General features: G+C 38.3%; 4 protein-coding genes, 1 long non-coding RNA gene and 1 pseudogene across 8 annotated transcripts in view; 4 read left to right on the top strand and 2 right to left on the bottom strand.

Annotated features, from left to right (window-relative positions):
• Positions 1-20,783, top strand: part of LOC113163522 (NACHT, LRR and PYD domains-containing protein 12-like) — a 428,332-nt gene extending 407,549 nt beyond the window's left edge. The window contains exons 15-19 of the mRNA XM_033326781.1: positions 15,538-15,686; positions 15,970-16,146; positions 17,252-17,425; positions 18,257-18,430; positions 20,154-20,783. Of these exons, the coding sequence (XP_033182672.1) occupies positions 15,538-15,686; positions 15,970-16,146; positions 17,252-17,425; positions 18,257-18,430; positions 20,154-20,178 (699 nt within the window). The 3' untranslated portion in view covers positions 20,179-20,783. The remainder of the gene's footprint in view (positions 1-15,537; positions 15,687-15,969; positions 16,147-17,251; positions 17,426-18,256; positions 18,431-20,153) is intronic.
• LOC113163505 overlaps positions 1-25,670 on the top strand; it is a 1,294,879-nt gene that overhangs the window by 482,722 nt on the left and 786,487 nt on the right. The gene's annotated exons all lie outside the window — the stretch shown is intronic.
• On the bottom strand, positions 1,690-2,933 carry LOC113163608. Its single transcript, XR_003298916.1, has 3 exons — positions 2,516-2,933; positions 2,361-2,397; positions 1,690-1,873 (listed from the first exon to the last, which is right to left on the bottom strand). It is a non-coding gene; the product is annotated as an uncharacterized LOC113163608 (long non-coding RNA).
• Positions 3,232-7,895, bottom strand: LOC113163562 (annotated as a pseudogene).
• On the top strand, positions 11,212-13,957 carry LOC117152804 (protein SAN1-like). The gene is made up of 4 exons (XM_033326833.1): positions 11,212-11,496; positions 11,888-12,037; positions 12,621-12,772; positions 13,915-13,957. Exons 1-4 carry the CDS (start codon positions 11,366-11,368, stop codon positions 13,917-13,919), a joined length of 438 nt encoding a protein of 145 aa, XP_033182724.1. The 5' UTR covers positions 11,212-11,365; the 3' UTR covers positions 13,920-13,957.
• LOC113163500 (NACHT, LRR and PYD domains-containing protein 12-like) overlaps positions 23,224-25,670 on the top strand; it is a 664,684-nt gene continuing 662,237 nt past the window's right edge. For all 4 annotated transcript variants that reach the window (XM_026362199.1, XM_026362201.2, XM_026362200.2 and 1 more), the window contains exon 1: positions 23,224-23,334. The gene's annotated coding sequence lies outside the window, so the exon portion shown is untranslated. The remainder of the gene's footprint in view (positions 23,335-25,670) is intronic.

The raw sequence follows: 25,670 nt of genomic DNA, 5'->3' as shown, positions 1-25,670 counted from the left end.
AGTCATATGTCTATTTGATAGACACAAAGGTTTCGTGTTCTAGTGGAGGATGAAGCCCAGTTCTCAATGACTTTGGTAAATTCATTAAGTCACTTAAGTCACTTCAAAGCCGTAATTCCAACAGTGAGATTATTTTATTGTATTACTATTGTTCTGTTGACAGCTTTACTAGTTGTTAGTGCTGTCTCTCGTTCAGTAGCAGAGCACAGACTTGGTTTAACCGACATAAGACTGGCTGCTTGTCAGTATCAGTTAATGATTGGTGTATTTAAATCATTCAAAGTCCACACCACTGGTTGGACTTTGTCTTCAGCAGTTCAATGAACCAAATCCAAATCCACAGCTATTTTAGCTGTTGCTGCTGAGTTCATTATTACTGACACAGTCCCATAAAAACAGCTGTGATTCTAATGCAGTGGTCACAGTGCGTGAGGACAATATTTGTGACACATTTGTTTCTCCACCGTGTAGATGTTTCACTGCACGCTACAGTTTCATTTATTCTTCACAGACAGATTATTATGTTAGTAAAAGTTGGAAGCTGTGTGCATCTTGTGTCTTATGTAAATGGATGCACATTTGTTCATATACAGTGCATCCAGAAAGTTCACAGTGCTTAACTGATTCTACATTTTGTTATATTACAGCCTTTGTCGGCGTGACGGTTTTTAGGAATCAATTAAAATGCCAGATACAAGTAAAAATAAAGGGTCTAATGTAAAATAAGGGAAACAAGAGATAATACAAAGTAGCATGTAGAAACTCGATTACTAGAGACAAAAACAACAACTGAAGAACAAGGGGTGAGGCAGAGACAAGGTCCAGATCAAAACATGGTCAGGAAACGCACACAAGGCAAGAAACTGGCCTGGGTTAAAAACAGAGTGGCTGGAGAATAGTATTGAAGCTAAACTGAAACAAAAGACACAACACAACAATCTGACAAAGACATAGAAACTGAGGGAGGTTTAAATAGCAGAGGGTCATAAAAAGATGGAGGGGATCATTGATTTTTGATAAATTTCAAGATTTCAAACAAACTATTTTTTGTAGAATTTTGAGGAAAATAATGTGTTTAATCAAATATAAAATAAGACTGTAACAAAACAAAATGTGGAAAAAGTGAAGCGCTGTGAAAACTTTCTGGATCCACTATTAATTATGAGTTAACGTGAAGACGCTGTCGTATAATAAACCTCACTTCAGTTCCAGAGAGCTGTCACTCATTTCATTCTGTTCTTTCTAATATTATTATACTTCAACAAAGTTAGTGTTAAGATAATGATCACTGTCTTCCTGCCTCATGTCTGTTCACAGTTCAACATCTAAACTAAATCTCATGTTTCCTTTTTATTTCCAGTGAATTCACCTTTAATTCATTGTCAATGAGTGTAACAGTGACGATGAATACTTTTCTCCTAAATTGTTCTGCTGTATGAAACTTTTCTTTCCCATTTTTTTCTTTAATTTTTTATTTTATTTTACCTAACACATTTAGAAGCATCCAGTAGTAAAGCAAATGAATTAGGTCTGAACGTATTTATATTAATCACTTATTAAAGATGTTTTTACTTTTGTGTTTTGCTAATTTTGAAAACCAAAACAAGCAGCAGAAAAGACTTAAACAAAACAACAATAAATAGATTAAATTTAATATTATATTATATAATTATAATAGCTCTACTTTTCATTAAGTTGCACAGTAACACACACAAACTAAAGCTAAGAAATTAAGACACAATAGATAACGATAGATGACAGGTTGTTCTATTTACAGTCACTGAAAACTTTCTCTTCGTGTGGTTTTTGACAACAAACCATGTGTTGATGTCGTCTGCTGCTACTTTGCTGCTGCTGCTGCTGCTGCTTTGTCCTGTGGACATGAACCAACACAGAGAGAGTGGTGTCAGTGCTCTGTGGTGAATTTACTGCAGCTGAAAGAGTTTCAGTCACAATTCAGCTTCAAGTAGCTTTTACACAACGGCTGCTACACGTCATTAGAGGAGAACTTAATCACAACACCTACTAGTATCCACACAAACTACAAGTTCAAATTTCTACACATACATTTTAAAATTGAACATTGAATCTGTTTGAATAATACTTTATGTCAGTGTTGTGTTTGTTGGATTATCCTCCAAAATGGTCAAAATAACGTAGTTATACTGTTTTCCATTACTTAGATCATTTTTATGCTGTTTTTCTCTGTAATTCTGGTCAACAGCAGTTTCCTGTGTTCTACAGTACTGCCACAATTTGTGCTCACAAGAACTTGACTGTTTCTACAGCCTGGCTGTTTATTACAGTGCTGACAGAACCTGGTACATTTCACCTGATGAACCTCTGCTCTAGTAACTTACCTTAACTGGTTTGGGGATCGATCTTGAACGGAACCAGCTGAAAGTTAAAGAAGATGTAATTAATTCATTTCTAATGCTGTGATGATGATAATGATTTATCTCATGTAACATATAAAACCACTTAGTCTGTAGTTATATAAAAGACTTTGTCTCACCACTCAAAGATAATCAATGTACTGACGAGCCGCACAATTCCCAGGGTTTTCACCATAACTTCGACACTAACCAGTTGAGATGGTTAATCACCTGTAACACAGCATCATCACCTTCTGCTTAATGGAAAATGCTACAACGCTGCAACATCGCAAATCTCCAAATATCAAACTACATCCTCTCGACAGCAGAAAGTTCAGAACAATTCTGCATCCACAATAGAACGGAAACCAGGATCCACTGATATTTAACACTTCTTAGAGTAACGTTACTCTGGCGATGAGTCAGTTTGATTTTAAAAGCCAAAAGATTACTAAGATCACCCAATCAGGCTGATGATGTGTGTATTTACTGAGCACATACCTGTTGTAAATTATATAAGACACCTTATTTATCTTCATAGGACTTTCATTTAGACTTGTGGAGGGTTTTTACAATTCTGTGTTTTAAAACGCACCATGTCTTGGTGGGTCTTAATATTCTGCAAATACAACAAGTATTACAAACACATAACCTTTTTCCACTGTCCCAATATTCTTTAAACAAAAACAAAACCAAAATGGTGCATTTAGGTGTTTAACACAATGCCAAGAGGGAAAGACGTAAGCAATGGCCTTTGATGCAGTAGTGCTTAGTGATGCCCACATGTTTTTTTGTCATTATCAAAGAAGTTTTAACCCCAGACCTACACTACACTGTTGTTTGTCTGAGGTTGTGAACCAAAAAGATGTGATTAAATACATACTAGAAAACCTCTGCAAGTTGTTTGGGTGACTGCATCAATGTTTGTCTGCCTCCTTAACTTGAACCGGGAGCTAGTTCCACATGAGAGCAGCTTGATACCTGCCGGTTCTACATTTGCAGTACAGTTCAATAATTTACCTTCAATATTCAGATGGATCTCTGGTGATGTCTGATTACCAAGCTCATTAGTGGCCACACAGTAATAAACTCCTCCATCTGTTACATTCAATCTGTAAAAGTCTCCTTCAGATACAGTCTTGTCTCCGTCTGTGCTGATCTTGAACCAGGTGAAGCTGCTGACAGGAGGCTTGGCTCTGCTGGAGCAGGTCAGGTTCACCCAGCTACCTGCTGACACCAAACCTGATGGACTGATGGAGGCTGAGGTGTCCTTGGGGGCATCTGAGGAAAATGTCACATTAAGTGTGTTGATTAAAATCAGCTTCATGTGCTGACAGGATCCAACAACAAACTCTGGTTGTCTTACATGAAACACTGAGAGTCTCTTGTGTCTCTGTCCTGACGTCTCTTCCTTCATTCACAGGATATGTGGCAGAACAGCTGATGTTGTATCCATCATGTTTGTCTGACAGAGTGATGGTCTCCTGGATTTGAGTTGTAAAGGTTCCATCTGTGTTTTCCTCTCTGTTGTTGTGAGGGTCTTGTTGGAGACTCCAGGTGAGTTTAGGAGGGGAGTGTGGACAGGGAGTGAAAGCTGAGCAGCTGATAGTGACAGACTCCTTCTCCTTCAGATTGACTTTAGAGATTTGAATTCTGGGACTCAGAGAATCTGTGGTTTTAAAACACATAAAATAATAATAAATACAAAACACAGTAACAAGTATAAAGCCTCTTAGAGACATGTTGTCCTTGTTAATAGATCTGTTGGCTTCTACATGTGCTGGTTTCTTGACTGATCACTTTCCTGTAAAAGCTGCTACAGCAAATTATTTTTGGAAGAATGAGTAGTAAACTTGGAAAAAACTGGTGGGTTCTTAAAATAGATAAAACAGTGCAAAGCCAGTTGTTGCTGCATCTAGGTTCAGGTTCTGGACTTAAAACTTTCCTTTTTCATAAACTTATAGTTAGAGATGGATCAGGTAGATCTAGACCTGACCAACTGCAGCAACCCCAGATCATAGCTCTGCCCCTACCAGCTTGTATTATACTTCACCTGATGTACTGTCCAATGTTGTGTCTATGGTAGATACACATGATTGGTTGTGTGACTCTCTGAATGTAACCATGAGGAACATTCACATAAAAGTGACCAATATCTTAATGATAGAAACCGTCTTTAGCAGACTGATGAGGCCCACACGTAAAGTATGTTATGTATCTCATGTCAAACAAGAGTCGACAGCTGTGCTCTGTGAAGGTATAATTTTAGTCAAATACTACTATAAGATTCAGAAACACAAAACAATGACAAGTGCAGCAAAAGATACTTAGCTTTGCTCGACCCTCGGCTCTGTAAGTCCCTTGATCTCGCTCTTTATTTTTAGAAACCTCATTTCTAGTTTCTTTGCTTACAGATTAAGGATATCAGAAAGGAGGTTTATTGTGGACGTGTTGTTGTACTTGAAATTATCTTTATTCTGAGGAACTCTTTGTGGAAGGAAATCTGGATCATCTCTGAGGCGTAGAGGGAGGAGATAACCTGGATCTGTTTCAACCTGCACTCTAGTCTCCATCTCATCTTGTCCTGAATCCCTCAAGCCCTTGTGAAGTCAAGTCATGAAAATGATCTCATTGTCTACGTCTGGATTGCGTCAAGTACTTACCCTTCTGTTCTTTTGTACTTGCGGATCACTCCACCTACCCTTTCTGCAGAGGGTGCTCCAGTTTTTCCATCCCTACCTGTTCCTGTCCCCACTTCACTTCCTGAACCAACAATCTATTATTTCCTTGTCTTTTAATAAACCTTTTAAAAGTCAGGTCTGAAAATCGTTCTTACCTTTTACTGTTATTTGAAGAGGATCACAATCAGCTGTTGCTCTGAATGGTCCATTCTCGATTCTGAAGTAGTATGTGTCTGTGTATGTTGTGGTTAAATTAGAAAATAGAGTGGTGCAGTTTGTCTGACTCAGGTTTCCAGTAATATTCATTGGATAGATGTTAACTGTTTTACTTCTGTTGAAGATCACATTGTTTGAATGGTTAGCAAAATTTGAATTATTTTTAATCCAAACTCCAAAGATTTGTCTGCTGCTGCTAAATGTTGTTACTCCCAGTATTGTGCTAAAGTTACATGAGATGATCAAACAGGATCCACTCAGTGCTTCAGTCTTCTGTGGTGCAGTAATGTTGAGGTTTATTGGTGAAGAACAAGCAGCCAAAGCTCCTGTAAAACCAGGTTTAGAATTAACATAATCTCTTTGAGGAGAGGGTTAGAAAACTCACTTTATAAAAAAAATAGCAGCGTGTTGTTTAATATTTTTTTCTCAATTTGTAATAATTAATTTCTTATTGGTGAATAAAAACATGTGAAGGTACCATCATTTGTGTCTCTATGCTTGTGCTACTCGATCTCAGTGCAGCTTTCGACACCATTGACCATAGTATTCTCCTTCACAGACTAGAAAATGTTGTTGGAATTAGGGGAACGGCCCTCTCCTGGCTTAGGTCCTATTTGACCGATCGTTATCAGTATGTAGATCTAAATGGCGATTACTCCACATGCTCTCCAGTGGAGTTTGGTGTTCCACAGGGTTCAGTTTTAGGCCCCCTGCTTTTTTCCCTCTACATGCTTCCTCTGGGCAACATTATCCGTAAACATGGTATTAACTTTCATTGTTATGCTGACGACACACAGTTATATGTTTCATCAAAACCAGATGAGATCAAACTGCTTAATAAAGTTGAGCAATGTGTAAAGGATATACGAGACTGGATGCTAATTAACTTCCTTCTGCTAAATCCTGATAAGACAGAAGTACTAGTTATAGGATCATCTGCAGCTAGAAGCAAGATGTTAGACCACACCGTAACTCTAGATGGCCTTTCCGTTACATCTAGTGCAACAGTAAAATACCTTGGTGTGATTCTAGATTCCAGTCTTTCATTTGAAGCTCATGTAGATAATGTCACCAGGACAGCTTTCTTTCACCTCAGAAATATTGCCAAGATAAGGAATATTTTGTCACTACATGATGCAGAAAAATTAGTCCATGCTTTCATCACCTCTAGGTTGGACTACTGTAATGCCTTACTGTCTGGCTGTTCAACCAGGTGCATAAACAAGCTTCAGTTAGTTCAGAATGCAGCAGCGAGAGTCCTCACTCGAACCAGAAGATATGAGCACATCACGCCTATCTTATCTACACTTCATTGGCTCCCCGTGAAATTTCGCATTGATTTTAAAATACTACTTTTGACATTTAAAGCATTAAATGGTCTTGCGCCGCATTATCTAAGTGAACTGCTAGTGTCTTATGATCCACCACGCCTACTTCGCTCAAAGGATGCTGGCTGCCTGTCAGTACCTCGTATCCTAAAAACTACAGCTGGGGGCAGAGCTTTTTCTTACAAAGCCCCAAAGTTATGGAATAGCCTTCCAAATAGCGTTCGGGACTCAGACACAGTCTCAGTGTTTAAGTCTAGGCTGAAAACCTACCTATTTAGTCAAGCATTTGAGTAAATAGATCTGGGAAGGACTCATGGACGTAGAGCATTATGGTGAACTGGTATGTTTAGATGCTGTCTTCCCAACTCTCACTGATCACTCGGGTTTGTTGATGGTGAAGTGTTTGGTTGCTCTACATCCCAGGGAGCCCTCATGTCTGTGTTTCATTCTGAACGCACCCTTTTAGTTAGGCTGTCATAATTAGTCCTGCCGGAGTTCCTGCTGCACTATTCTACATATACATTCACCTCAAACTTTATCTGACTGTGAATACAACTGCAATCTCTCCTCTTCTCTCTCTTTCCCTCTCCCTCTCTCTTTTCCCTCTTCCTGTCTCTCTGTCGAGCTACACGTCATTCCACCCTTTGCCCTCTGGACCTGTCTGACTCGTCCTGATGCCCAACTTCTGGCTGGAGATCTCGTCGCCTGGATCCACCGTTTGCCCTTTGGGATGCGTTTGGAGACTGGATTGGTCACAAGCTACTATGATGTCGGTCCCGGCCTCGGCGGACGTCGGAAGCTGTTTCTTGGAGGTCTCGACTCAACGCTCGATAGTCAAGGAATGGAATAAGTCTGCCTGCAATAACTAACTGGACTCCATATTAACTTAAAGACATTAACTGTTATACTGGACTGCTGCCTACACAGCATGTAATCACCCATATGAGGATGGGTTCCCTGTTGAGTCTGGTTCCTCTCAAGGTTTCTTCCTGTTGCCTTCTCAGGGAGTTTTTCCTTGCCACTGTCGCCCTCGGCTTGCTCATCAGGGACAATCACATTATTATGACTCATACACATACACTGTTCATGTACTGTTCTTTGGTTGTGTAAAGCTGCTTTGTGACAATGTCAATTGTAAAAAGCGCTCTACAAATAAAATTGAATTGAATTGAATTGAATTTAAACATGTCTCCTAATAAAAGTGGCTGAACAACAAACTCACCTGGAAGAAAGAAGACACTCAGTAACATGTTGACTGTCACCATGTCTACAGACAGGACTGTCATCTAACTCATCAGCTGCATTCACAAACACAACAATACAGTGAGATTTTAGAAAACATGAACCTCAATTTCTTCTTCACATTCATACACACAGCAGGAACTTGTCCTGTACAACACTTTACTGTGTAGACACTATGTTATTAACCATCTTAATGTGAACAAGTGTTTTTAGTGTTTTACAGGTTTTACAGTTGTGGCTGATGAGTGTAATTTAACTCTTTAGTTCTTCTTTCAGTTCTAGTGTAAAGAAAGCAGACGATGGAAACTTGCTGTGTCTTTAATTAACGTCAAATGAATTGATGGTTGTTTGCTCTCATTGATAGCTCTGCCCACAGTGAATATTTCTATTCAATCCCAAGTATACTTGCAATTTAATAAGCACCAAAGTTAAACTGAAGAGTTAACTCTTCAAATGAACTCTAACAGTTGTTTTGGATGTTCAGATTCACAGAAGTTTAACAAATGAACTCATTTAAATCAAATCAAATCAAATCAAATCAACAAGCCTGAGGTTTCCAGAACACGTTTGAAGCTGTTCAAATAACTACATCAACAGTTCAACAAATTGAATCAAACTAAATTTTTGCTTTGATGTAAATGTTAAAGCAGCATGTTCATTCATATTTTAAATGAAACAAGTTTTATTTTACAGTGCAGAACTGTGAAACACCAACAACATGAAGTTAAATAACCAAGCCCTGACAAATGATCATATTATATCATTTCACTGCATGCTGATGTAAAGTAGCGTAATATAACACAAAAAGTCAAATTTGATAAAGTCTTACCAAATGCGTTCCCATCAAAAAAACAAGCAGCAGTGATGTGAAGAGACAATGGATAAATTTTATACAAACAATGGAAGTCCAACAAACTAAATAATAAACTTACCTTATTGTACAGTTGCTGTAATTAACATTAAAATCAACTTCCTCTAATTGTAAAGGACAGGTTCAGTTGGTTCCAGTCACATGATGAACTGTAAAACGAAATACTTTAATCACTATCTTCATATACAGTATATATGACATAAATCACAGTGATACTAATCAACTATGACTTGTTGGGAGTACGTTAGAAAATCGACTGGTGCAGTTGTTCTGACTCAGGTTTCCAGTGATTTACATTGAATTAACATGAACTGTGTTACTACTGTTGAAGATCACATTGTTTGGGTAGCTGCATGTATAGTAATCACCTTTATTCCACACTTCGAAGACTGTGATGCTGCGGTCAAATTTTTGTCCTTCAATGTCACACTACACTTGTATAGGATCATCAATCACTTGGTGCTCCCATGTTGAACAGTTGCTTTTACTGAACTAAACTTTATCTAGTCAACTTCCTCTGATTGTACAGAACAGGTTAAGTTGGTTTAGAGTAAAGCAAAAACATTTCTTGCTCATGTCCTGTCTTGTTGTAGTCACATGACTCACTGAAAACCAAAATACTTTAGTATCTTTATATTTCCACTGTGTTTTAAGATTTCAAAGTAAGAGTCTAGTTGGTTTATTCAATGTCATCTTAGATGAGAAACACAAACAGATCTCACAGTGAGTTAGTTATGCTTTTATGTTATAAGTTATGCTCAACCTTGACCACTTATAAGACAACAACAGATTACCATGACTCAGAATTCAGACCTGACTTTGATAGCACCATCAAAATGTTACAGCCTTTTTTACTGAAGACTTCCTGTAGAGCTGTGACCACCAAGCAGAAGACCAGGAAAAAACAGAGACCGCTGCTTTTTTCATTTTCGGTTCACATAGCTGCAAAGCTTCAACATGGTTTCATCACTTAGTCACTACTGTTATTACTTTATTAATGTTATTTTAGATCCTTTTTTGCTGAATTATCTGTCTGTTGACTTCATTTTGAGTCATTTCATTGGAGGAGGTACCAAACAAACCAGGTCTTCTACAGCTTCATATGTAGCCTGAATATGATGAGTTTCTACTGATGACAAACCACTAAAGGCTGCAGCTGCATCTAAACTAATGAGTGTTTTTAGTTTCTAGTTGTGTTTTATCCACTGATGACCAAACATTAGTTCATCAGAGTCTGTGATAGAAACTTTGTTATTCAGTTCTGGTAAATTCCATCTCAAATGTAGTGAATAAGACAGAAACTTCAGTGTTTCCTCTCTTTTGTTCAGTGAGTGTAGCTGAAGGACAATGTGCATGTCTGCTCTAAGACTGTCAAACAGCAACAGCAAGAAACACTCAGCAATAAACAGGAATGATGTCAGATATGTGATTTCAAACCCTATGGAGAGATTTGACTCCAGCTGTAGTTAGTTGAACAGCAGGTGGTGCTGCTGATATTTCCTGCTCACAGGAAACAGGCATCAATGTGAAGTAGAAGACAATTCAAAAATTCACTTTTTTTTTTTTTTTTAGAGAAAATGTTTTTATGCTTGCAAGAGTTAAACTGAGTTTGTTATAATAAAATCCTAAGTCTAGTCATTTTAAATTACTTATTTTACACCATAAAATTGTTTTGTCTCAACTGGAAGAACCTGCAAGTTATGTGAGGATGATGTTGTTAAATGTTTTAAATACATTCAACACCATCCAACCAATCATTTGTTTCCTGGACCACTGATTACCTGACAGAAGGACCACAGTTTGTGATCTCTGGTAAAGTCCTGAGCAGCTCTGGGGCTCCACAGGGAACTGTTTTGGCTCCATCCTTGTACAAACTGTACACAGAAGACTTCAAGTACAATTCTGAGTGTTGACATATTCAGAAGTACTCTGATCATACTGCAATTGTTGTATCAGGAATGGAAAGAATGAGGAGTACAGAGGACTGATAAAATTCCTTCAGAGACTGGAGTCACAAAAACCACCTCCTACTGAACACCTCTAAAACCAAAGAGATGGTGGTGGATTTTCAGAGACGTCTTTTCCTCCTAAGGCGACTGAGGTCATTAGACATCTGCAGGAAGATGCTACAAATGTTTTAATAAATCTACACAGTTATTAAAAGAATTTGTCACAAAGTGGGAACATTTTCAGGAGCTGCAAGACTTTGCTCCTTTTAAACGTATTGAACTTTCAGACAGGTCAGTCTCTGTGTGTCCAGGATTCACCTGCTCTAGTGACAAATCATCCTGATCTGAAACATTTCTTCAAACAATCATGTAACTCGGCCACTTTGACACAGAGTTGACCCATAACTAGTTTCATCCAGTTAGTTCAGACTTTGTTCAGAGTGAATGTCAGAAAAGGAAGGAAACTAAAGCTGAGGCAGGGTGGTGTTACTGTCAGAGTCTCTGAGTCAGTGTCTCCCACTGTCCTGTTGAGGGAAGAAGACACCGAATCTACTTCTGTTCTTAGACAGACGCTGAAAGAAAAAGAGGAAATGATACTGTGTGTTTTAACTCCTGTTCTGTCGTCCCTGTTTGTCCTGGTTCTTGTTCTGAACTCACAGTCAGTGTTACTGGTTTATCTCTCAGACTGACTGAAGTCCTGAAGATGAGTGTGTGTGTGGAGGACGAGGAGGACAGAGCAGAGTCTGCAGCATCCAGCTGTGTGTCTGTAAAGAGCGACTGGTCTAAAGAAGAACCTCTGACCTTCAATAACGCACCTGGACCCTCGGACACAAAGTGAGAGAACTGCTACTAACGTGTTCACCGCTCATTTCCACATTTCTTTGTCAACACTATGTGTTGTTGTTTATTAAAATTGCTAATAAAATGTGTTTGCTAACAAAAATCTAAAAACTAACAGAAAGATAAATTATAACTTTTAAAGATTATATGCAGCAGCAGCTGTTTTTGTATTTACAGCTAAATAAATACAAGTGAATAAAGAAAAACAAACAAACAAACAATCATCACTTCACTTGGAAAACACGAAACCTCTCAGTCTTCACTGAGTGAAGACTTCACGAGTCTTCACTCGCTGCATAAACTTCACTACAGACTGATTAATTCAACAAAGGAGGTACGTCTAATGTTCTGAGCTCACAGTCGGTGTTACTGGTTTAACCCTCAGACAGACTGAAGTCCAGAAGATCAGTGTTTGTGTGGAGACAGAGGAGGACGCAGCAGAGTCTGCAGTATCCAGCTGTCTGTCTATGAAGAGTGACCACTCCAAAGATAGTAATCCATACTTCAGTAATGAACCTGGACCATTGAACTCAAAGTAAGAGAGTTTCTACTGTAAACTAACCTGATGGCAGCTGATGGTGGTGTCTTGACTTTAGATTTTCTCCACCATGTTTAGTTTTCAAAGGTCAAAAACAAAATTGTGTCATGGAAACGTTCTCTGATTTAAAATGTTTTCCATTATTACTGTATTTCCACTTATTTTTACTCATGACCTTAAATACATCATATTGACTAAAACAAACTAAACAGAGACATTTGTATTTCCAATTATAAATGATGAATAGTCTGTATTTATATATTGCTTATCCACCATGTCAAAGGATTTTTGCTTCTCATTCACTCACACAAACTCACACCGATGACGAAGCTGCTGCAGCTCACCTGACTCACTGGGGCCAACTTGAGCTTTAGTATCTTGCTCAAGGACACGTCACCATATGACAGGAGGAGCCAGGAATCAAACCCCTGATCTAATGATTGGTGGATGACTCCTACCTCTGCAGTAGCTGAACTTTTACTGTTCTCTGTGACTTTTTAATCTTCTTCACTCAGTTGGACTCATCTGGAGATTTCTCAACAAAATATATTTTTATTTCTAAACTAAATGTTTTTCACAGAGACACTTGTGGACACTGGTTCTGCAGACAGTGCATCACCCCATACTGGGACCAGTCTGGTTCATCAGGAGACTCCTCCTGTCCCCAGTGTGGAAAAAGATCCAGAACCAGACCTGGACTGCAGAGAGTCAGTCAGACCAACACTGAACAAAGTAAGACTGAACATCTGTCTGCTGATGTCAACATTTCTGACATGACAGAGATTTGTTAAGTTACTAAGCACTGAGATATAAAATGATTACAAATAACGACAATGGCTGGATAGTATAGAGGTAATATCGCCGCCCTCCATGCACAAGACTGGGGTCTCTGCTGTGGTCTACCTGAAGCAGGGGTCCTTAGGCAAGACCTCCTTATGCTTACCCTGTCTTTGCCTTATACCTCACTTGTAAGTCGCTTTGGATAAAAGCGTCTGTTAAATATCTGTCGATTAAATATAAATAACACTGAATGAATGTTTTGTTATATTTAGTGTTCATTGAATCAAAAAGTATCAAAAAATGTTGTTTTAATGTCGCTAATTAAAATATTCACCTCATTCTTACTGAATATTTAGTCTCTCATTGTTTCCTCTTCTTTCAGCCGATGTTGGTCTACAGGAGGTTTTAGATGAACATAAGATCAGTCTGAGGAGGAGATGTGAACGTGTGACTGAAGGAAGTGATGAACCAGGAAGTGGAACCCTCCTCAACAGGATCTACACTGAGCTCTACATCACAGAGGGACAGAGTGAAGAGGTTAATACCCAACATGAGGTGAGACAGCTGGAGACAGTTTCCAAGATGAAGACCCTCCATGACACTGCAATCAAGGTCCACGACATCTTTAAAGCCTTACCTGACCAACAGACACACATCAGAGTGGTTCTGACGAACGGTGTCGCTGGTGTTGGAAAAACCTTCTCAGTGCAGAAGTTCACTCTGGACTGGGCAGAGGACTTGGAAAACCAAGATGTCAGTCTGCTGGTTCTGCTTTCATTCAGGGAGCTGAACCTGATCAAAGATGAGCAGTACAGTCTTCTCACCCTGCTCCATGTTTTCCATCCAACATTACAGAAGGTCACAGCAGAGCAGCTGGCTGTCTGTAAACCTTTGTTCATCTTTGACGGCCTGGATGAAAGCAGACTTTCACTGGATTTCAACAACAGGGAGGTTGTGTCTGATGTCACACAGGAGTCATCAGTCAATGTGCTGCTGACAAACCTCATCAAGGGGAATCTGCTTCCCTCAGCTCTGGTCTGGATAACTTCCCGACCTGCAGCAGCCAATCAGATCCCTCCTACATGTGTTGACAGGGTAACAGAAGTACGAGGCTTCACTGACGTCCAGAAGGAGGAGTACTTCAGGAGGAGATTCAGTGATGAAGAGCTGTCCAGCAGAATCATCTCACACATCAAGACATCCAGGAGCCTCCACATCATGTGTCACATCCCAGTCTTCTGCTGGATCACTGCTACAGTTCTGGAGCACATGTTGACTACAGAGCAGAGAGGAGAGCTGCCCAAGACCCTGACTGACCTGTACTCACACTTCCTGCTGGTTCAGACAAAGAGGAAGAAGAACAAGTATGATGAAGGACATGAGACGAGTCCACAGCAGCTGACAGAGGCTGACAGAGAAGTTCTCCTGAAGCTGGGGAGGCTGGCGTTTGAACATCTGGAGAAAGGAAACATCATGTTCTACCAAGAAGACCTGGAGCAGTGTGGTCTTGATGTGACAGAGGCCTTGGTGTACTCAGGAGTTTGTACAGAGATCTTCAAAAGAGAGAGTGTGATCTTCCAGAAAACAGTCTACTGCTTTGTTCATCTGAGCATTCAGGAGTTTCTGGCTGCAGTCTACATGTTCCACTGTTACACCAACAGGAAAACAGAGGTACTGGAGGAGTTCTTGGGGAAAGACCATGTTGATTCCAACTTGGATGACCTCCTGAGGGCAGTCATTGAGAAGTCCTTTAAAAGTAAAACTGGTCACCTGGACCTGTTTGTTCGCTTCCTTCATGGCCTCTCTCTGGAGTCCAACCAGAGACTCTTAGGAGGTCTGCTGGGTCAGACAGAGAACAGTCCAGACGTCATCCAGAGAGTCATCAACAACCTAAAGGAGATAAACAGTTATAACATCTCTCCTGACAGAAGCATCAACATCTTCCACTGTCTGATGGAGATGAACGACCACTCAGTTCATCAGGAGATCCAAGAGTTCCTGAAGTCAGAGAACAGATCAGAGGAGGAACTCTCTGAGATCCACTGTTCAGCTCTGGCCTACATGCTGCAGATGTCAGAGGAGGTTCTAGATGAGTTGGACCTGAAGAAGTTCAACACATCAACAGAAGGACGACAGAGACTGATCCCAGCTGTGAGGAACTGCAGAAAGGCTCGGTGAGTCCAGATGTGATCACTAAAATTATAAAGCAGAATGCGTGTGTTAAAGATATAAACACAAAAACAAAATATCAAATCAACACACCTTAAATTTGTTCTTAAATTAGTATTAGACCAGATTTTAGATTTTAGTCACTTTGATATTTAATTTACTAGTTTTGAGCCGTTTCACAGAAAGAACAAGGGGAAGCACAAGATGCACAATAGTTGTATTTACAAGTCTGATGTAAACTAGAAACACTGACAGACAGAAAAGGCATCATTCACCAAAGTGTGGAGCCAATTTGCACAGTTTGCTTTTCCCTCTGCAAGTTATTCCAGATGAACATACATTCTTTCTTTCCCACATCAGTCTGTACATTAAAAACAAAAAACCATGTGACCTGTGATTTTTAGTTTTCTGTGGGATCACTTTGTTAAGATAAGGGGGAGTTTACCTACAATGTTTTAAAATTAAATCTTGATATTGTCTATCATCAGTGGAGTCGTTACCATTTTGTGGTATTTGTTGTCAGATTTTCTACCTTTCAACTCTTAGAGTCTCACTGTGAAGTTGTGGCCTCAGCCCTAAAGTCCAACCGCTCTCTTCTTAAAGAACTGGAGCTGAGCTTCAACAGCCTGACTGATTCAGCAGTGAAGCTGTTGTCTGCTGGACTGGAGAGTCCAAACTGCAGACTGGAAACTTTGAGGTCAGTGTTTTTCCCTAGAAAATGTTACTGTCAAAATAAAAGGTTCAGTTTGTCAGTACAAATGTATGAACTATTTGTTTCAATTAAAAGTGAGCGACGTTAGTGTGAAACAGTCTAAACAGCGACAGAATTACTAAATACTCTTTTTACATGAATAAAATGAAATAAATTAATTAAACTAACATTTTATTAATTTATTTATATATTAAATATTTATCATTAATTAGCTTTGTTTTACATGCTACTGACTGAGGTCAATAACATGTTATTATTCTTTATTCAGATTGAGTTTCTGCAGTTTGTCAGATATCAGCTGTGATTCTCTGGTCTCAGCTCTGAAGTCCAACCCCTCCCATCTGACACAACTGGACCTGAGTGACAACGACAATGTGCAGGATTCAGGAGTGAAGCTGCTGTGTGGTTTCCTGGAGAGTCCACAATGTAGACTGAAGACTCTGAGGTCAGTTCACTGTCTGTTACTATTGTAGAACTTATATCTTTAATCCACAACTGAACCAACACTGTAATAAATTAATTCAATTCTTCAGTTTCAATTTTCCATGTTTAAAAAGGAAGACATGAGGCAGCAGAAGAGAATCTTCATGAGAGAATAATCAGCAGGTTCAGAACAGAACACAGCATTAAATGTTTTTAATTTTTAGAAAAAATAAAATGAGTAGAATTCAGAGGATATAATAATTTCTACACGTTAGGTTTTGTAGCTTTTTATTATTTTCCTTTCAGGGTTGTCCACAGCAAATCATCTGCCTCCATTTAAACTGATCCTCTGCATCTTCTTCTCTCACACCAACTAACTTTATCTCCTCTCTCACTACATCTATAAATCTCCTCTTTGATCTTTCTCTACACCTCCTGTCTGGCAGCTCCAACCTCAGCATCCGATTAATGATTTGTTTTCGATCTCTCTTCTGAACTTGTCCAAACCACCTCAGTCTGGCCTCTGACTTTATCTCCTAAACTTCTGACATGGTCTGTCCCTCTGATGGACTCATTCCTGATCCTATCCACCCTCTTCACTCCCAAAGAGAACCTCAGCATCTTAAGCTCTGCTACCTTCACCTCTGCCTCCTGTCTTTTCTTCAGTGTCACTGTCTCTAAGTCGAACAGCATCGCTGGTCTCACCACCGTCTTAAACACCTTTCCTTTCTATCTCGCCTTTATCACTCAACATACCTGACACTTTTCTCCACCCCTTCCTGCTTCCACACACCTCTTCACCTCTTTTCCACACTCTCTGTTGTTCTGAACTGTTGACCCTAAATACTTCTTTACCTCTGCTCCGTGTCACCTCACTGTTCCACTTGGTTCCTTCTCATTCACACATGTATTCTATCTTGCTGCAGCTAACCTTCATTCCTCTGCTTTCCAGAGCACCTCCACCTCTCTATATTTTCCTCCACCTTCTCCCTGCTCTCCCACAGTTCACAATATCATCTGCCATCATCATAGTCCATCATTTCCTAATGTCAGAGCAGATGATGAAACACTGAATGGTTACAATCAGGAACTTTGTTTCCAACGTTTCATGTTTTTTCTTTATTCAGATTGTGGGACTGCAGGTTGTCAGAGATCAGCTGTGATTCTCTGGTCTCAGCTCTGAAGTCCAACCCCTCCCATCTGACAGAACTGGATCTGAGTGGAAACTACCTTCAGGACTCAGGAGTGAAGCTGCTGTGTGGTTTTCTTGAGAGTCCACAATGTAGACTGGAGACTCTGAGGTCAGTTCACTATGATAGTCGATGAAAAGATTAGACCCAAGTACATGTTCTCATTTCAAACAAACAGAACCAAGTCACAGAAAACTCCACTGCAGCCACAAACCAGACAGAGTCAGAAACTGGTCGTGTGCTTTCATTCAAGATTAACAGTTAAATTGGGGAAAAACACCAAGAGAAACTTCTGTTGGTGTTTTGTGTGATATTTTGTTCCTTTTTATAAAGACAAATTCTGTAAAGTCTTTATGATGTAGAATATTTATTTATCCTTGTAGTTTTAGACTAATATAATTTAATCTGTCAAAAGCTGACTGGCACCACCATCAAACGTCTACACTATAAATCATGTCTGTGCACAAACAATAAAGTAATAAAAAAAAGTTTTGATGAAATAATCTGTAATTTGGGATTAAAACAGTTTTTGTTCAGTTTAATCTGTGTTTAGTTTTGTGTTTCCTGATCTGATCTGTAGGATCCAGACCAGGACCAAGCTAGACCTTTTTACTGGATCAGTTGTGGTTCTTTAAAGTTTGATCCATTTCAGTGATGAGTAAAAGTATTGAAGTTTTTATTCTGTCATATGTGATTTGATATTTATCTTCTAATTCCAGATGTGACTGAGGTCAGCAGCATGTTATGAATCAGTGTTGACATGAATAGTTGTATGAATGTTGTGGTGACATTTGGATGATGTCTGTAGAAGGCTGACATTATGATGATCCACAATAACAGAGAGACAAAGTCACTCTACTCATTTTAGAGGAAACATCATTGATTAGGACATATCTGATTGATTATTAATGATTTGATCTACATGGTTTATTCTTTATTCAGATTGAAGAACTGCAGTTTGTCAGAGATCAGCTGTGATTCTCTGGTCTCAGCTCTGAAGTCCAACCCCTCCCATCTGACAGAACTGGACCTGAGTGAAAACAACCTGAAGGATTCAGATGTGAACATCCTGTCTGGTCTTGTGAAGAGTTCACACTGTAGACTGGAGACTCTTAGGTCAGTAAAAGTGTTGGTGGGTTTGGTCAACTCAGTGTATTCACTGTTTGTTTAATCTGTGAGAGATCTCCAACTAAAGCTGGACAACAGAGTAAAACACTATAACCTAGAAAAGACATAAACAAGTCTGATGTTTCTTTAGTAACAAGTGAAACCAGATTAGATGTTGTCTAAAATATTGACTCTGACATGTGCAGTAAAGTTGCATTCAGTCCATCAAACTGTACTTTGTGTTAATAACTGTGGATTTAAACCTTAATGTGAGTAAATACATATTATTTTACATGCTAGAGAGTTATTTAATATTAATCAGTAACACAGCAAATAAACTCATTAGTTTAAGAGCTCTATGTAAAATTATTTGAGACTAACTTAAGAACTCATAACTTCATATTCTTTTGTGGTCTTTTATTTGAAAAGTCACTGTTGGTGATTAATATGTCAGCTGGCTACGCTACACATCAGCTCCACTTCAACTTCTCAGTGGAATCAGTTTGTATCTGAATGAGTTTCCCATCTGCCACAGTTCATCATAGAGCAAGTGAGACACATTGTCCATGGTGGCACTGATCTTGTCCACCATGCTCCTCTGTCAAAGCCTCCAAACTTCCAGTTCCACTCCAACTTCAGATTTGACTTCTTGACCAGTTTATTCAGTTTACTACCAACCTTGATGCCACCTCCCCAGCACACAACTGCAAATATCAGAGCATCTGTTACTGAAGACTGAACAACTTCAGTAGCCTGTTGCACAGGTCAAAGGAACTAAAGCCTCCTGAGGAAGAACGGTCTACTCAGTCTTATCTTGTGTAGGGCATCTGTGTTATTTAACCAGTTTAACTGGTTGTTGATGTCTTCTCTCAGGATAGTGAGTGGGACTGGGATCTTCATAGTCCTCCTGAAATCCACGACCATGTGGAGCTTTAATCAGTTGCTCCTGCACCACATAACAACGCTCTCTATCAGGTGTCTGTTCTCCACATTATCATAATTAATAAGGAAAAGAACATTTGAGAAGTGTTGGAGGAGCAGGTTCTGGAGTTGTAGTAGAGTGTAGAGTAGGAATGATGCTCGAACAGTTCCTTGAGGCACGCCAGTACTGCTGATCACCACCTCAGATACAGTGAACAAACTGTTGTCGTCCAGTGAGGCAGTCTGTAATCCACTGCACAGTGTCGGTGTCAACCTGCATTTCCTGCAGCTTTTCAATAAGTAGATGAGGCTGCATGATGTTAAAAGCAGAGCTTCAGTGTCCTCACCATGATCCTCCATGGAAAAAGCTGGCTGCTGTCTTACTATTGGCCTGTTTGCTGGTACCAGGTGAATTAGGTTGTGGTTTGATCCAAGAGGCAGAGACAGGTCTGAGGAGCTGTATGCTCCCTTCAAGTTGGTTTACAACAAATCAGAAATCTTATTTTCTCCTGTTACAGTCCACAAACTGTTTGAAGTTGTTGACATCAATAAAACCAAAGAACTTGTTGTGGACTTTATGAGGAGTAATAATGAAAATCTCAGTGTCACTCACTATCCTGAGAGAGGATATCTTGGAGTCCACATCAACAATAAATTAAATTGGTTGTTAACAGAAATATGGTTGAAGTCATTTATTATTATAAGGTTTCAGTGTTGTTGTTACTTTCTACTGGACGTGCTGCATCACTGACCAACAGCTGATGAATGGAGTCTCTGTAAACAGCATTTACCTCCTCTGTTGTCTCTACAGATGGAAGTTCTCTATATATGAGTGACAGAACCACACTGAGGGAGGACGATCTGTGTCCTGAAGATCCAGATGTTGAAGCAGCAGCAGCAGCAGCTTGTGTGTAGAGAATCTCTGACTGGACCATGTTACTGGGAGGCAGAGTGGAGAGGACAGCGTCATCCAGCAGTGACTGACAGGTGTGTTCCTCTGGATTCAACAGAGGATCATCAGTGGATCTAAACTGCTCTGTCCTTCTACACAGTCTCTGCAGACACACTGAAAGTCCACCACTCCTTCTGCTCCACACTCCTCCACCTCCTCCAACTTACAAGTTTTACAGATTATTTAATGATGTAATTTATGTCTCTCTAAATGTGTCTGTGTTAAGTGTTTTCTCATTACAAGTAATACTGCTACAACTACTTTTACTATTATTATATTACTATTTTCTACTACTAAACATAAAAAGTTCTTTACTTCATTAATCCTAAAGGGAAACTTCTGTGTTTTATTATCTATTACAAACACGCTAAACACGTAATCACACAGAATATAGTACTGTAAAAGTATGTGGAGGTATTTGGCTGGTTAGTGTTTGGTTCTTCCAGAATGGTGTGTCCATTAAACACAAGAGAACCCAGAAATGCTTTTTCAGTTTTATTTTCTTCAGATGTAAATAATATTAGATTCCAGTAGTGAATATTGTTGGTGTCTAGAAATTGCACATGGAGATATAATGTAAATAATAAGACACCAAAGAAGCATAATATTTGCAGAATATCTAAGTAATTAAATACAGATCAATAAATGCACTAACATCTAACACATATACAGGACTTCTCTTAACAGACACATGAAGAATAAAAGATTATTCAAATTTCCACAGGATAATAGTTCATAGTATAACAACAACAACTGTTGTTGTTATACTATAACTGTCCCTAATATTACTACCAATACTTTGAAATAAGACAAATGATGTCACTGCTCACTGTGAGGCAGCCAAACAAAACACAGGACGTGTCAGACACCAAAGGTTACATACATCACATCAATGATGATCATGTTGTTATCTACCAGAGGATCAACAGTTGAAAATATGACTTCAAAATTAATACCATATTACTACCAGAGAAACTGTAGCCTGCTTACTACCCACAGCCCAGAGAGACTTGACCACACGGACCTCATCCAGATATTAGTTACAAATCTATAACAGAACTTTTATTTATATTTAACTCTTTATGACAATAACAATCTTATCCTAAGCTATTTTCAAATACTGGTTTTTGTATCATGGATATTATGGACATATAAAATTTGTGTAGTGACACTGTGCATGAGGAGGTTTAGAATCACTGGGACTTTAGTTAAAGTTTGGGTCTGATGACCTGATGAAGTGATGTCATATACATATTGATTTATCAGGAGGTTATTTAAAGAGCAGTTGTGTCACAGTTATGTTCTAAACCAAATTATGCAAAGTTGTGTCTGGGTCTGTGAGAAGAACGTTATGTGTTCTCCACCATCAACCCATCTCTAGATATAATAATATGTTGGGGTGGTACATTGGTGATGTCATCATGTTTACTGCAGCTGTTCAGACAGATCATTGTGTAAATTATGTAACAGTATCGTGTGTAAAGGGTAAAGAGATAAAATAATCTTAACTTCAGTCTCCAAGTTCTACAGAGCTGTGTGTACAAATTACAAAATCTAGAACACAAATGAATTCATCTGTACGACGGCCTAATTCTACACTACTATAACACCAATGAGCATTAAAACAATTAGTATTTTTGTTTGTTCACCACATCCTGAATTACAAAATGTTAGTAAACTAAGTCGACAGTATATTTAAACTTAATTAAACCATGTTTACCTCTGGCTGTGATGAACCATGACGTATACTTACACACAGAAAACCGACACGGACACTTCACCTGTGAGCTCTATCAGGCTTTGAGGCTGATTTTACACACTGACATCCCTGAAGTTTGTTGGTTCAGTTTTGATTCAAAAATGTTAAAGTAAACGAGAAATAATTTATGTTGTACCTTTATACAAAATAAGATGAAGATTCATCTGGTAAAGAGTTAGTTGACCTGTAAAATTATTTATAATGCTTTTTATTGGACCTGTCAGAGGGACACAAAGCACTGAATGACGCAAAATACAATAAATCAAGAGGATTAATTAAAATTGTTTCTTAAAGTAAATCCTGTAAAGACCAAACATTATTTAATGTATGCTCTCTATTTAACAATTTGTGTTTTACGATTTAGTCTTTTCCTTCATGGCTCCTCCCAGACTCATAAATTCATCATCAGATTGATTCAGATTTGGCTTTAGTTTAGTAGATAATCCAGGTTATGAATATTCACAAGTCTGAAACATGATATTAGAAAATAAGGAATTAAACACTTTTTAAACACATTTCCACTCGTCGACCACACATGCTCACTGTGGTTTCTCACATGTTCTGTGGTTCAGATGACTCACAGTCCTCCACTGAAGTGACTGTTAGATCATGAAAAAAAGAAGTTCCTTTAACAAAAGCTTTATTCCAACAATTGTGTTTGTGTTGTTTCTGACAGAAATATAAAAATCCAACATCAGAGATAGGTGGAAACAATGACATCTTGTTATCAAGAAGTTTTCTCTTAACATTCTGCATCACTGAAATATATAGTTTACATGTTTTACATATCTCTGCCACAAGATGGAGCCCTCACACCACAACAATTCTTCATAGTAAATTGTTTCAGCTAAAGTAAATGTTAAAGTCTGTTAAACCAGTAAAATAAACCATGTCAATAACAAATGATACTTGATATTTGTACAAACTACAAATCAACAATACAGATAAATTCAGAATATATATATCAAATCAAAGAGCTGTAAGAAGCAGTTTAAAATATGTGCAAAGATCAATTACATTTAATTGGTCCAATTTAGCAGAAACAGGGCAGCGAACAACGAAAAGCCATAATATTAATAACAGAAACATAAATATACAAAACAAACACTGTATCTACAGCTTCCTCATACTCTGATCGGAACAAACCATTTCAGAGGGGTGACGGAATAGTCCAGGTGGAAACAGAAACATTAACAACTACGCAGTTAGTTTTTCTCCATTTTGTGTCGAAGAAACAGAAGTTAGAAAAGTTCTTGTGTTGAATATAATAAACTAAGACAGGTGAGTGTTAACACAGCATTATTGTTGTTATTCCAGTAAAACCAGACGCTGTGGACTAAAAGGAAAGAAGAGTGAAGTTGTTTAATTCTCTGTATTAGTTTGATCAGTGTGTGTGTGACATCTCACTTCCTGTTTCTCAGTCTTTGACTCTTTTAACAGGTTTGTTTGTGACGGTTCTTGTTCTGATCTTCAGTTTTAGTCCTGATTAAGTAAAGGACAGTAGAACAGTTGTTGTTCTGGTAGATCAGTATGAAGTGTGGCTGTTGGGTGGGGCTGTGTCTGATGGGGTTTGGATGTAATGTTAAAGCAGATCTTTGGAAATATCACAGACTCACTCCTCTGGTTTCTTGTAAATAGGGAGTTGATCCAGCACAACTTTATTATTTTAGTCATTTTGTCTCTGTGGAGAGAAGAAGAGACAGAATCTACTTCTTCTGTTTATACTGAGACATTTGTAGAGAAAGACAATTAAAACATACAGTACTTCCTGTTTTGTTGATTAATGTGTTTAGTTTCAGAGTGTAGACCTGTTGTTGTTGAGCAGATATTAGAGGAAAGATTAAAATATGTTGGAGTGGTTACTAATCTCTATCAATCAATCTCTATCCCCAATGTGGGATCAATAAAGAATATCTTATCTTATCTTAAAAGCTGTTTAAATGACACAAATGTTATTCAGTTTAATTTTATTTATACAAACCAAATCCTAACAGAAGTCATCTCCAGGCACTTCACATTGTAAGGTTCAAGACTTTACAAAATAAATATGGGAAAACAGCAACAACAAGACACGTACAGCAGTGAACATGAAGGATGTCTGATATGTGATTTCAAAGCAGAGGATGTGACTTCAGCTGTAGTTAGTATCTTTGAACAGCAGGTGGTGCTGCTGCAGCAACACTGAGCTGAGACTCCAACATACAACAGAGTGTTTTTGTCTCATATTTAAACTATTAGAGGATAAATATATGAAAATATGACTACAAAATTATTACTATATTACTACAAGAGATAACATGATATTAGAAAATAAAGAATGAAGCTTTTATTTTACGTTTCCGCTCGTCGACTGCGCATGCTCACTGAGGCTTCGTGTCGTGTCATGTAGAAACTGAAACTAAAAAACTTCGTAGTTAGTTTTTCTCCATTTTGTGTCGAAGAAACAGATTATACAGATTTACTGAACTAAGACAGGTGAGTGTTAACACAGCATTATTGTTGTTATTCCAGTAAAACCAGACGCTGTGGACTAAAAGGAAAGAAGAGTGAAGTTGTTTAATTCTCTGTATTAGTTTGATCAGTGTGTGTGTGACATCTCACTTCCTGTTTCTCAGTCTTTGACTCTTTTAACAGGTTTAGAGGCTAAAATAAAAATTCTGAAATACATTTTTTTGTTCTCTTTGTGTATGTGTTTATCCGTTTTACGTTTTTAGTTTCGATTTGTTTTAATTATTCCGGTTTATAAAGTAGATTAATTGCAGAGACCAAGTGCTGGAGTTTAAGACTCTAGTTTGTGTAAATGGATGAAGAGAAGAGAAGGAGAGAGCAGCTGGTCCGGGGTGTTTCTCTAAAGCAGGATGAACTAATGTTAGTCTAACTTTAGTCATCGGGCGTCATGAACTCCTGTGAATTACAGACTGAATGTAAAATATCAAAGCTAATAGATAGAGATGTTCACCCTGAGCCTGGTTCTGCTGGAGGTTTGTTCCTCTAAAGGGAGTTTTTCCTCTTCACTGTCTCCTGGTGCTGCTCAGTGGGGTTGTTGAGGTTTATATATCATTCTGTACACAGTTATATTTTATAAGGTTTTAAACCTCAAACACTGTGAAGTGCATTGAAATGATTTCTGTTGTGATTTGTCACTATATACATTTTTAGATATATGAATTGGAATGAATTAATTCTCAACGTGTATATTACAAAATACATAATTTAAACACACTTTAAATATTAATAGTGAATTACAATAGTCCAGTCTGGAAGTAACTAATGCATGAACTAGTTTTTCAGCATCACTTTGAGACAGGATGCTCCTAATTTTATCCAATATTCCTCAGGTGGAAGAAACAGTTCTATTATATTAGTTTGATGTAAAGTCAGTAACTTCTTCAAGGCTCCCAGAGTTTTTTTTTTATTTCAGTTTCTGTAAATAAGTTTTAAAACAGAGCTGATTTCTTCCTGTTGAACTCCAGATTCAAACTTTCTCTCTGCAGTGATATTAGTAAAATGATATCAGTAAATTTAAAGACAGTTTGTTTCACAGTTCTGTTTTCACTTCTACAGCAAACTGACTTGATGACACTTGTAGTTTTCTTCTTGTTTTATGTAAAATAATT

The sequence above is a fragment of the Anabas testudineus genome, chromosome 2 (assembly GCF_900324465.2).
Source record: "Anabas testudineus chromosome 2, fAnaTes1.2, whole genome shotgun sequence".
In the NCBI taxonomy this organism is placed as follows: domain Eukaryota; kingdom Metazoa; phylum Chordata; class Actinopteri; order Anabantiformes; family Anabantidae; genus Anabas; species Anabas testudineus.
Note: the sequence above shows the minus strand (reverse complement) of the source record. Positions and strands in the feature narration are given on the sequence as shown.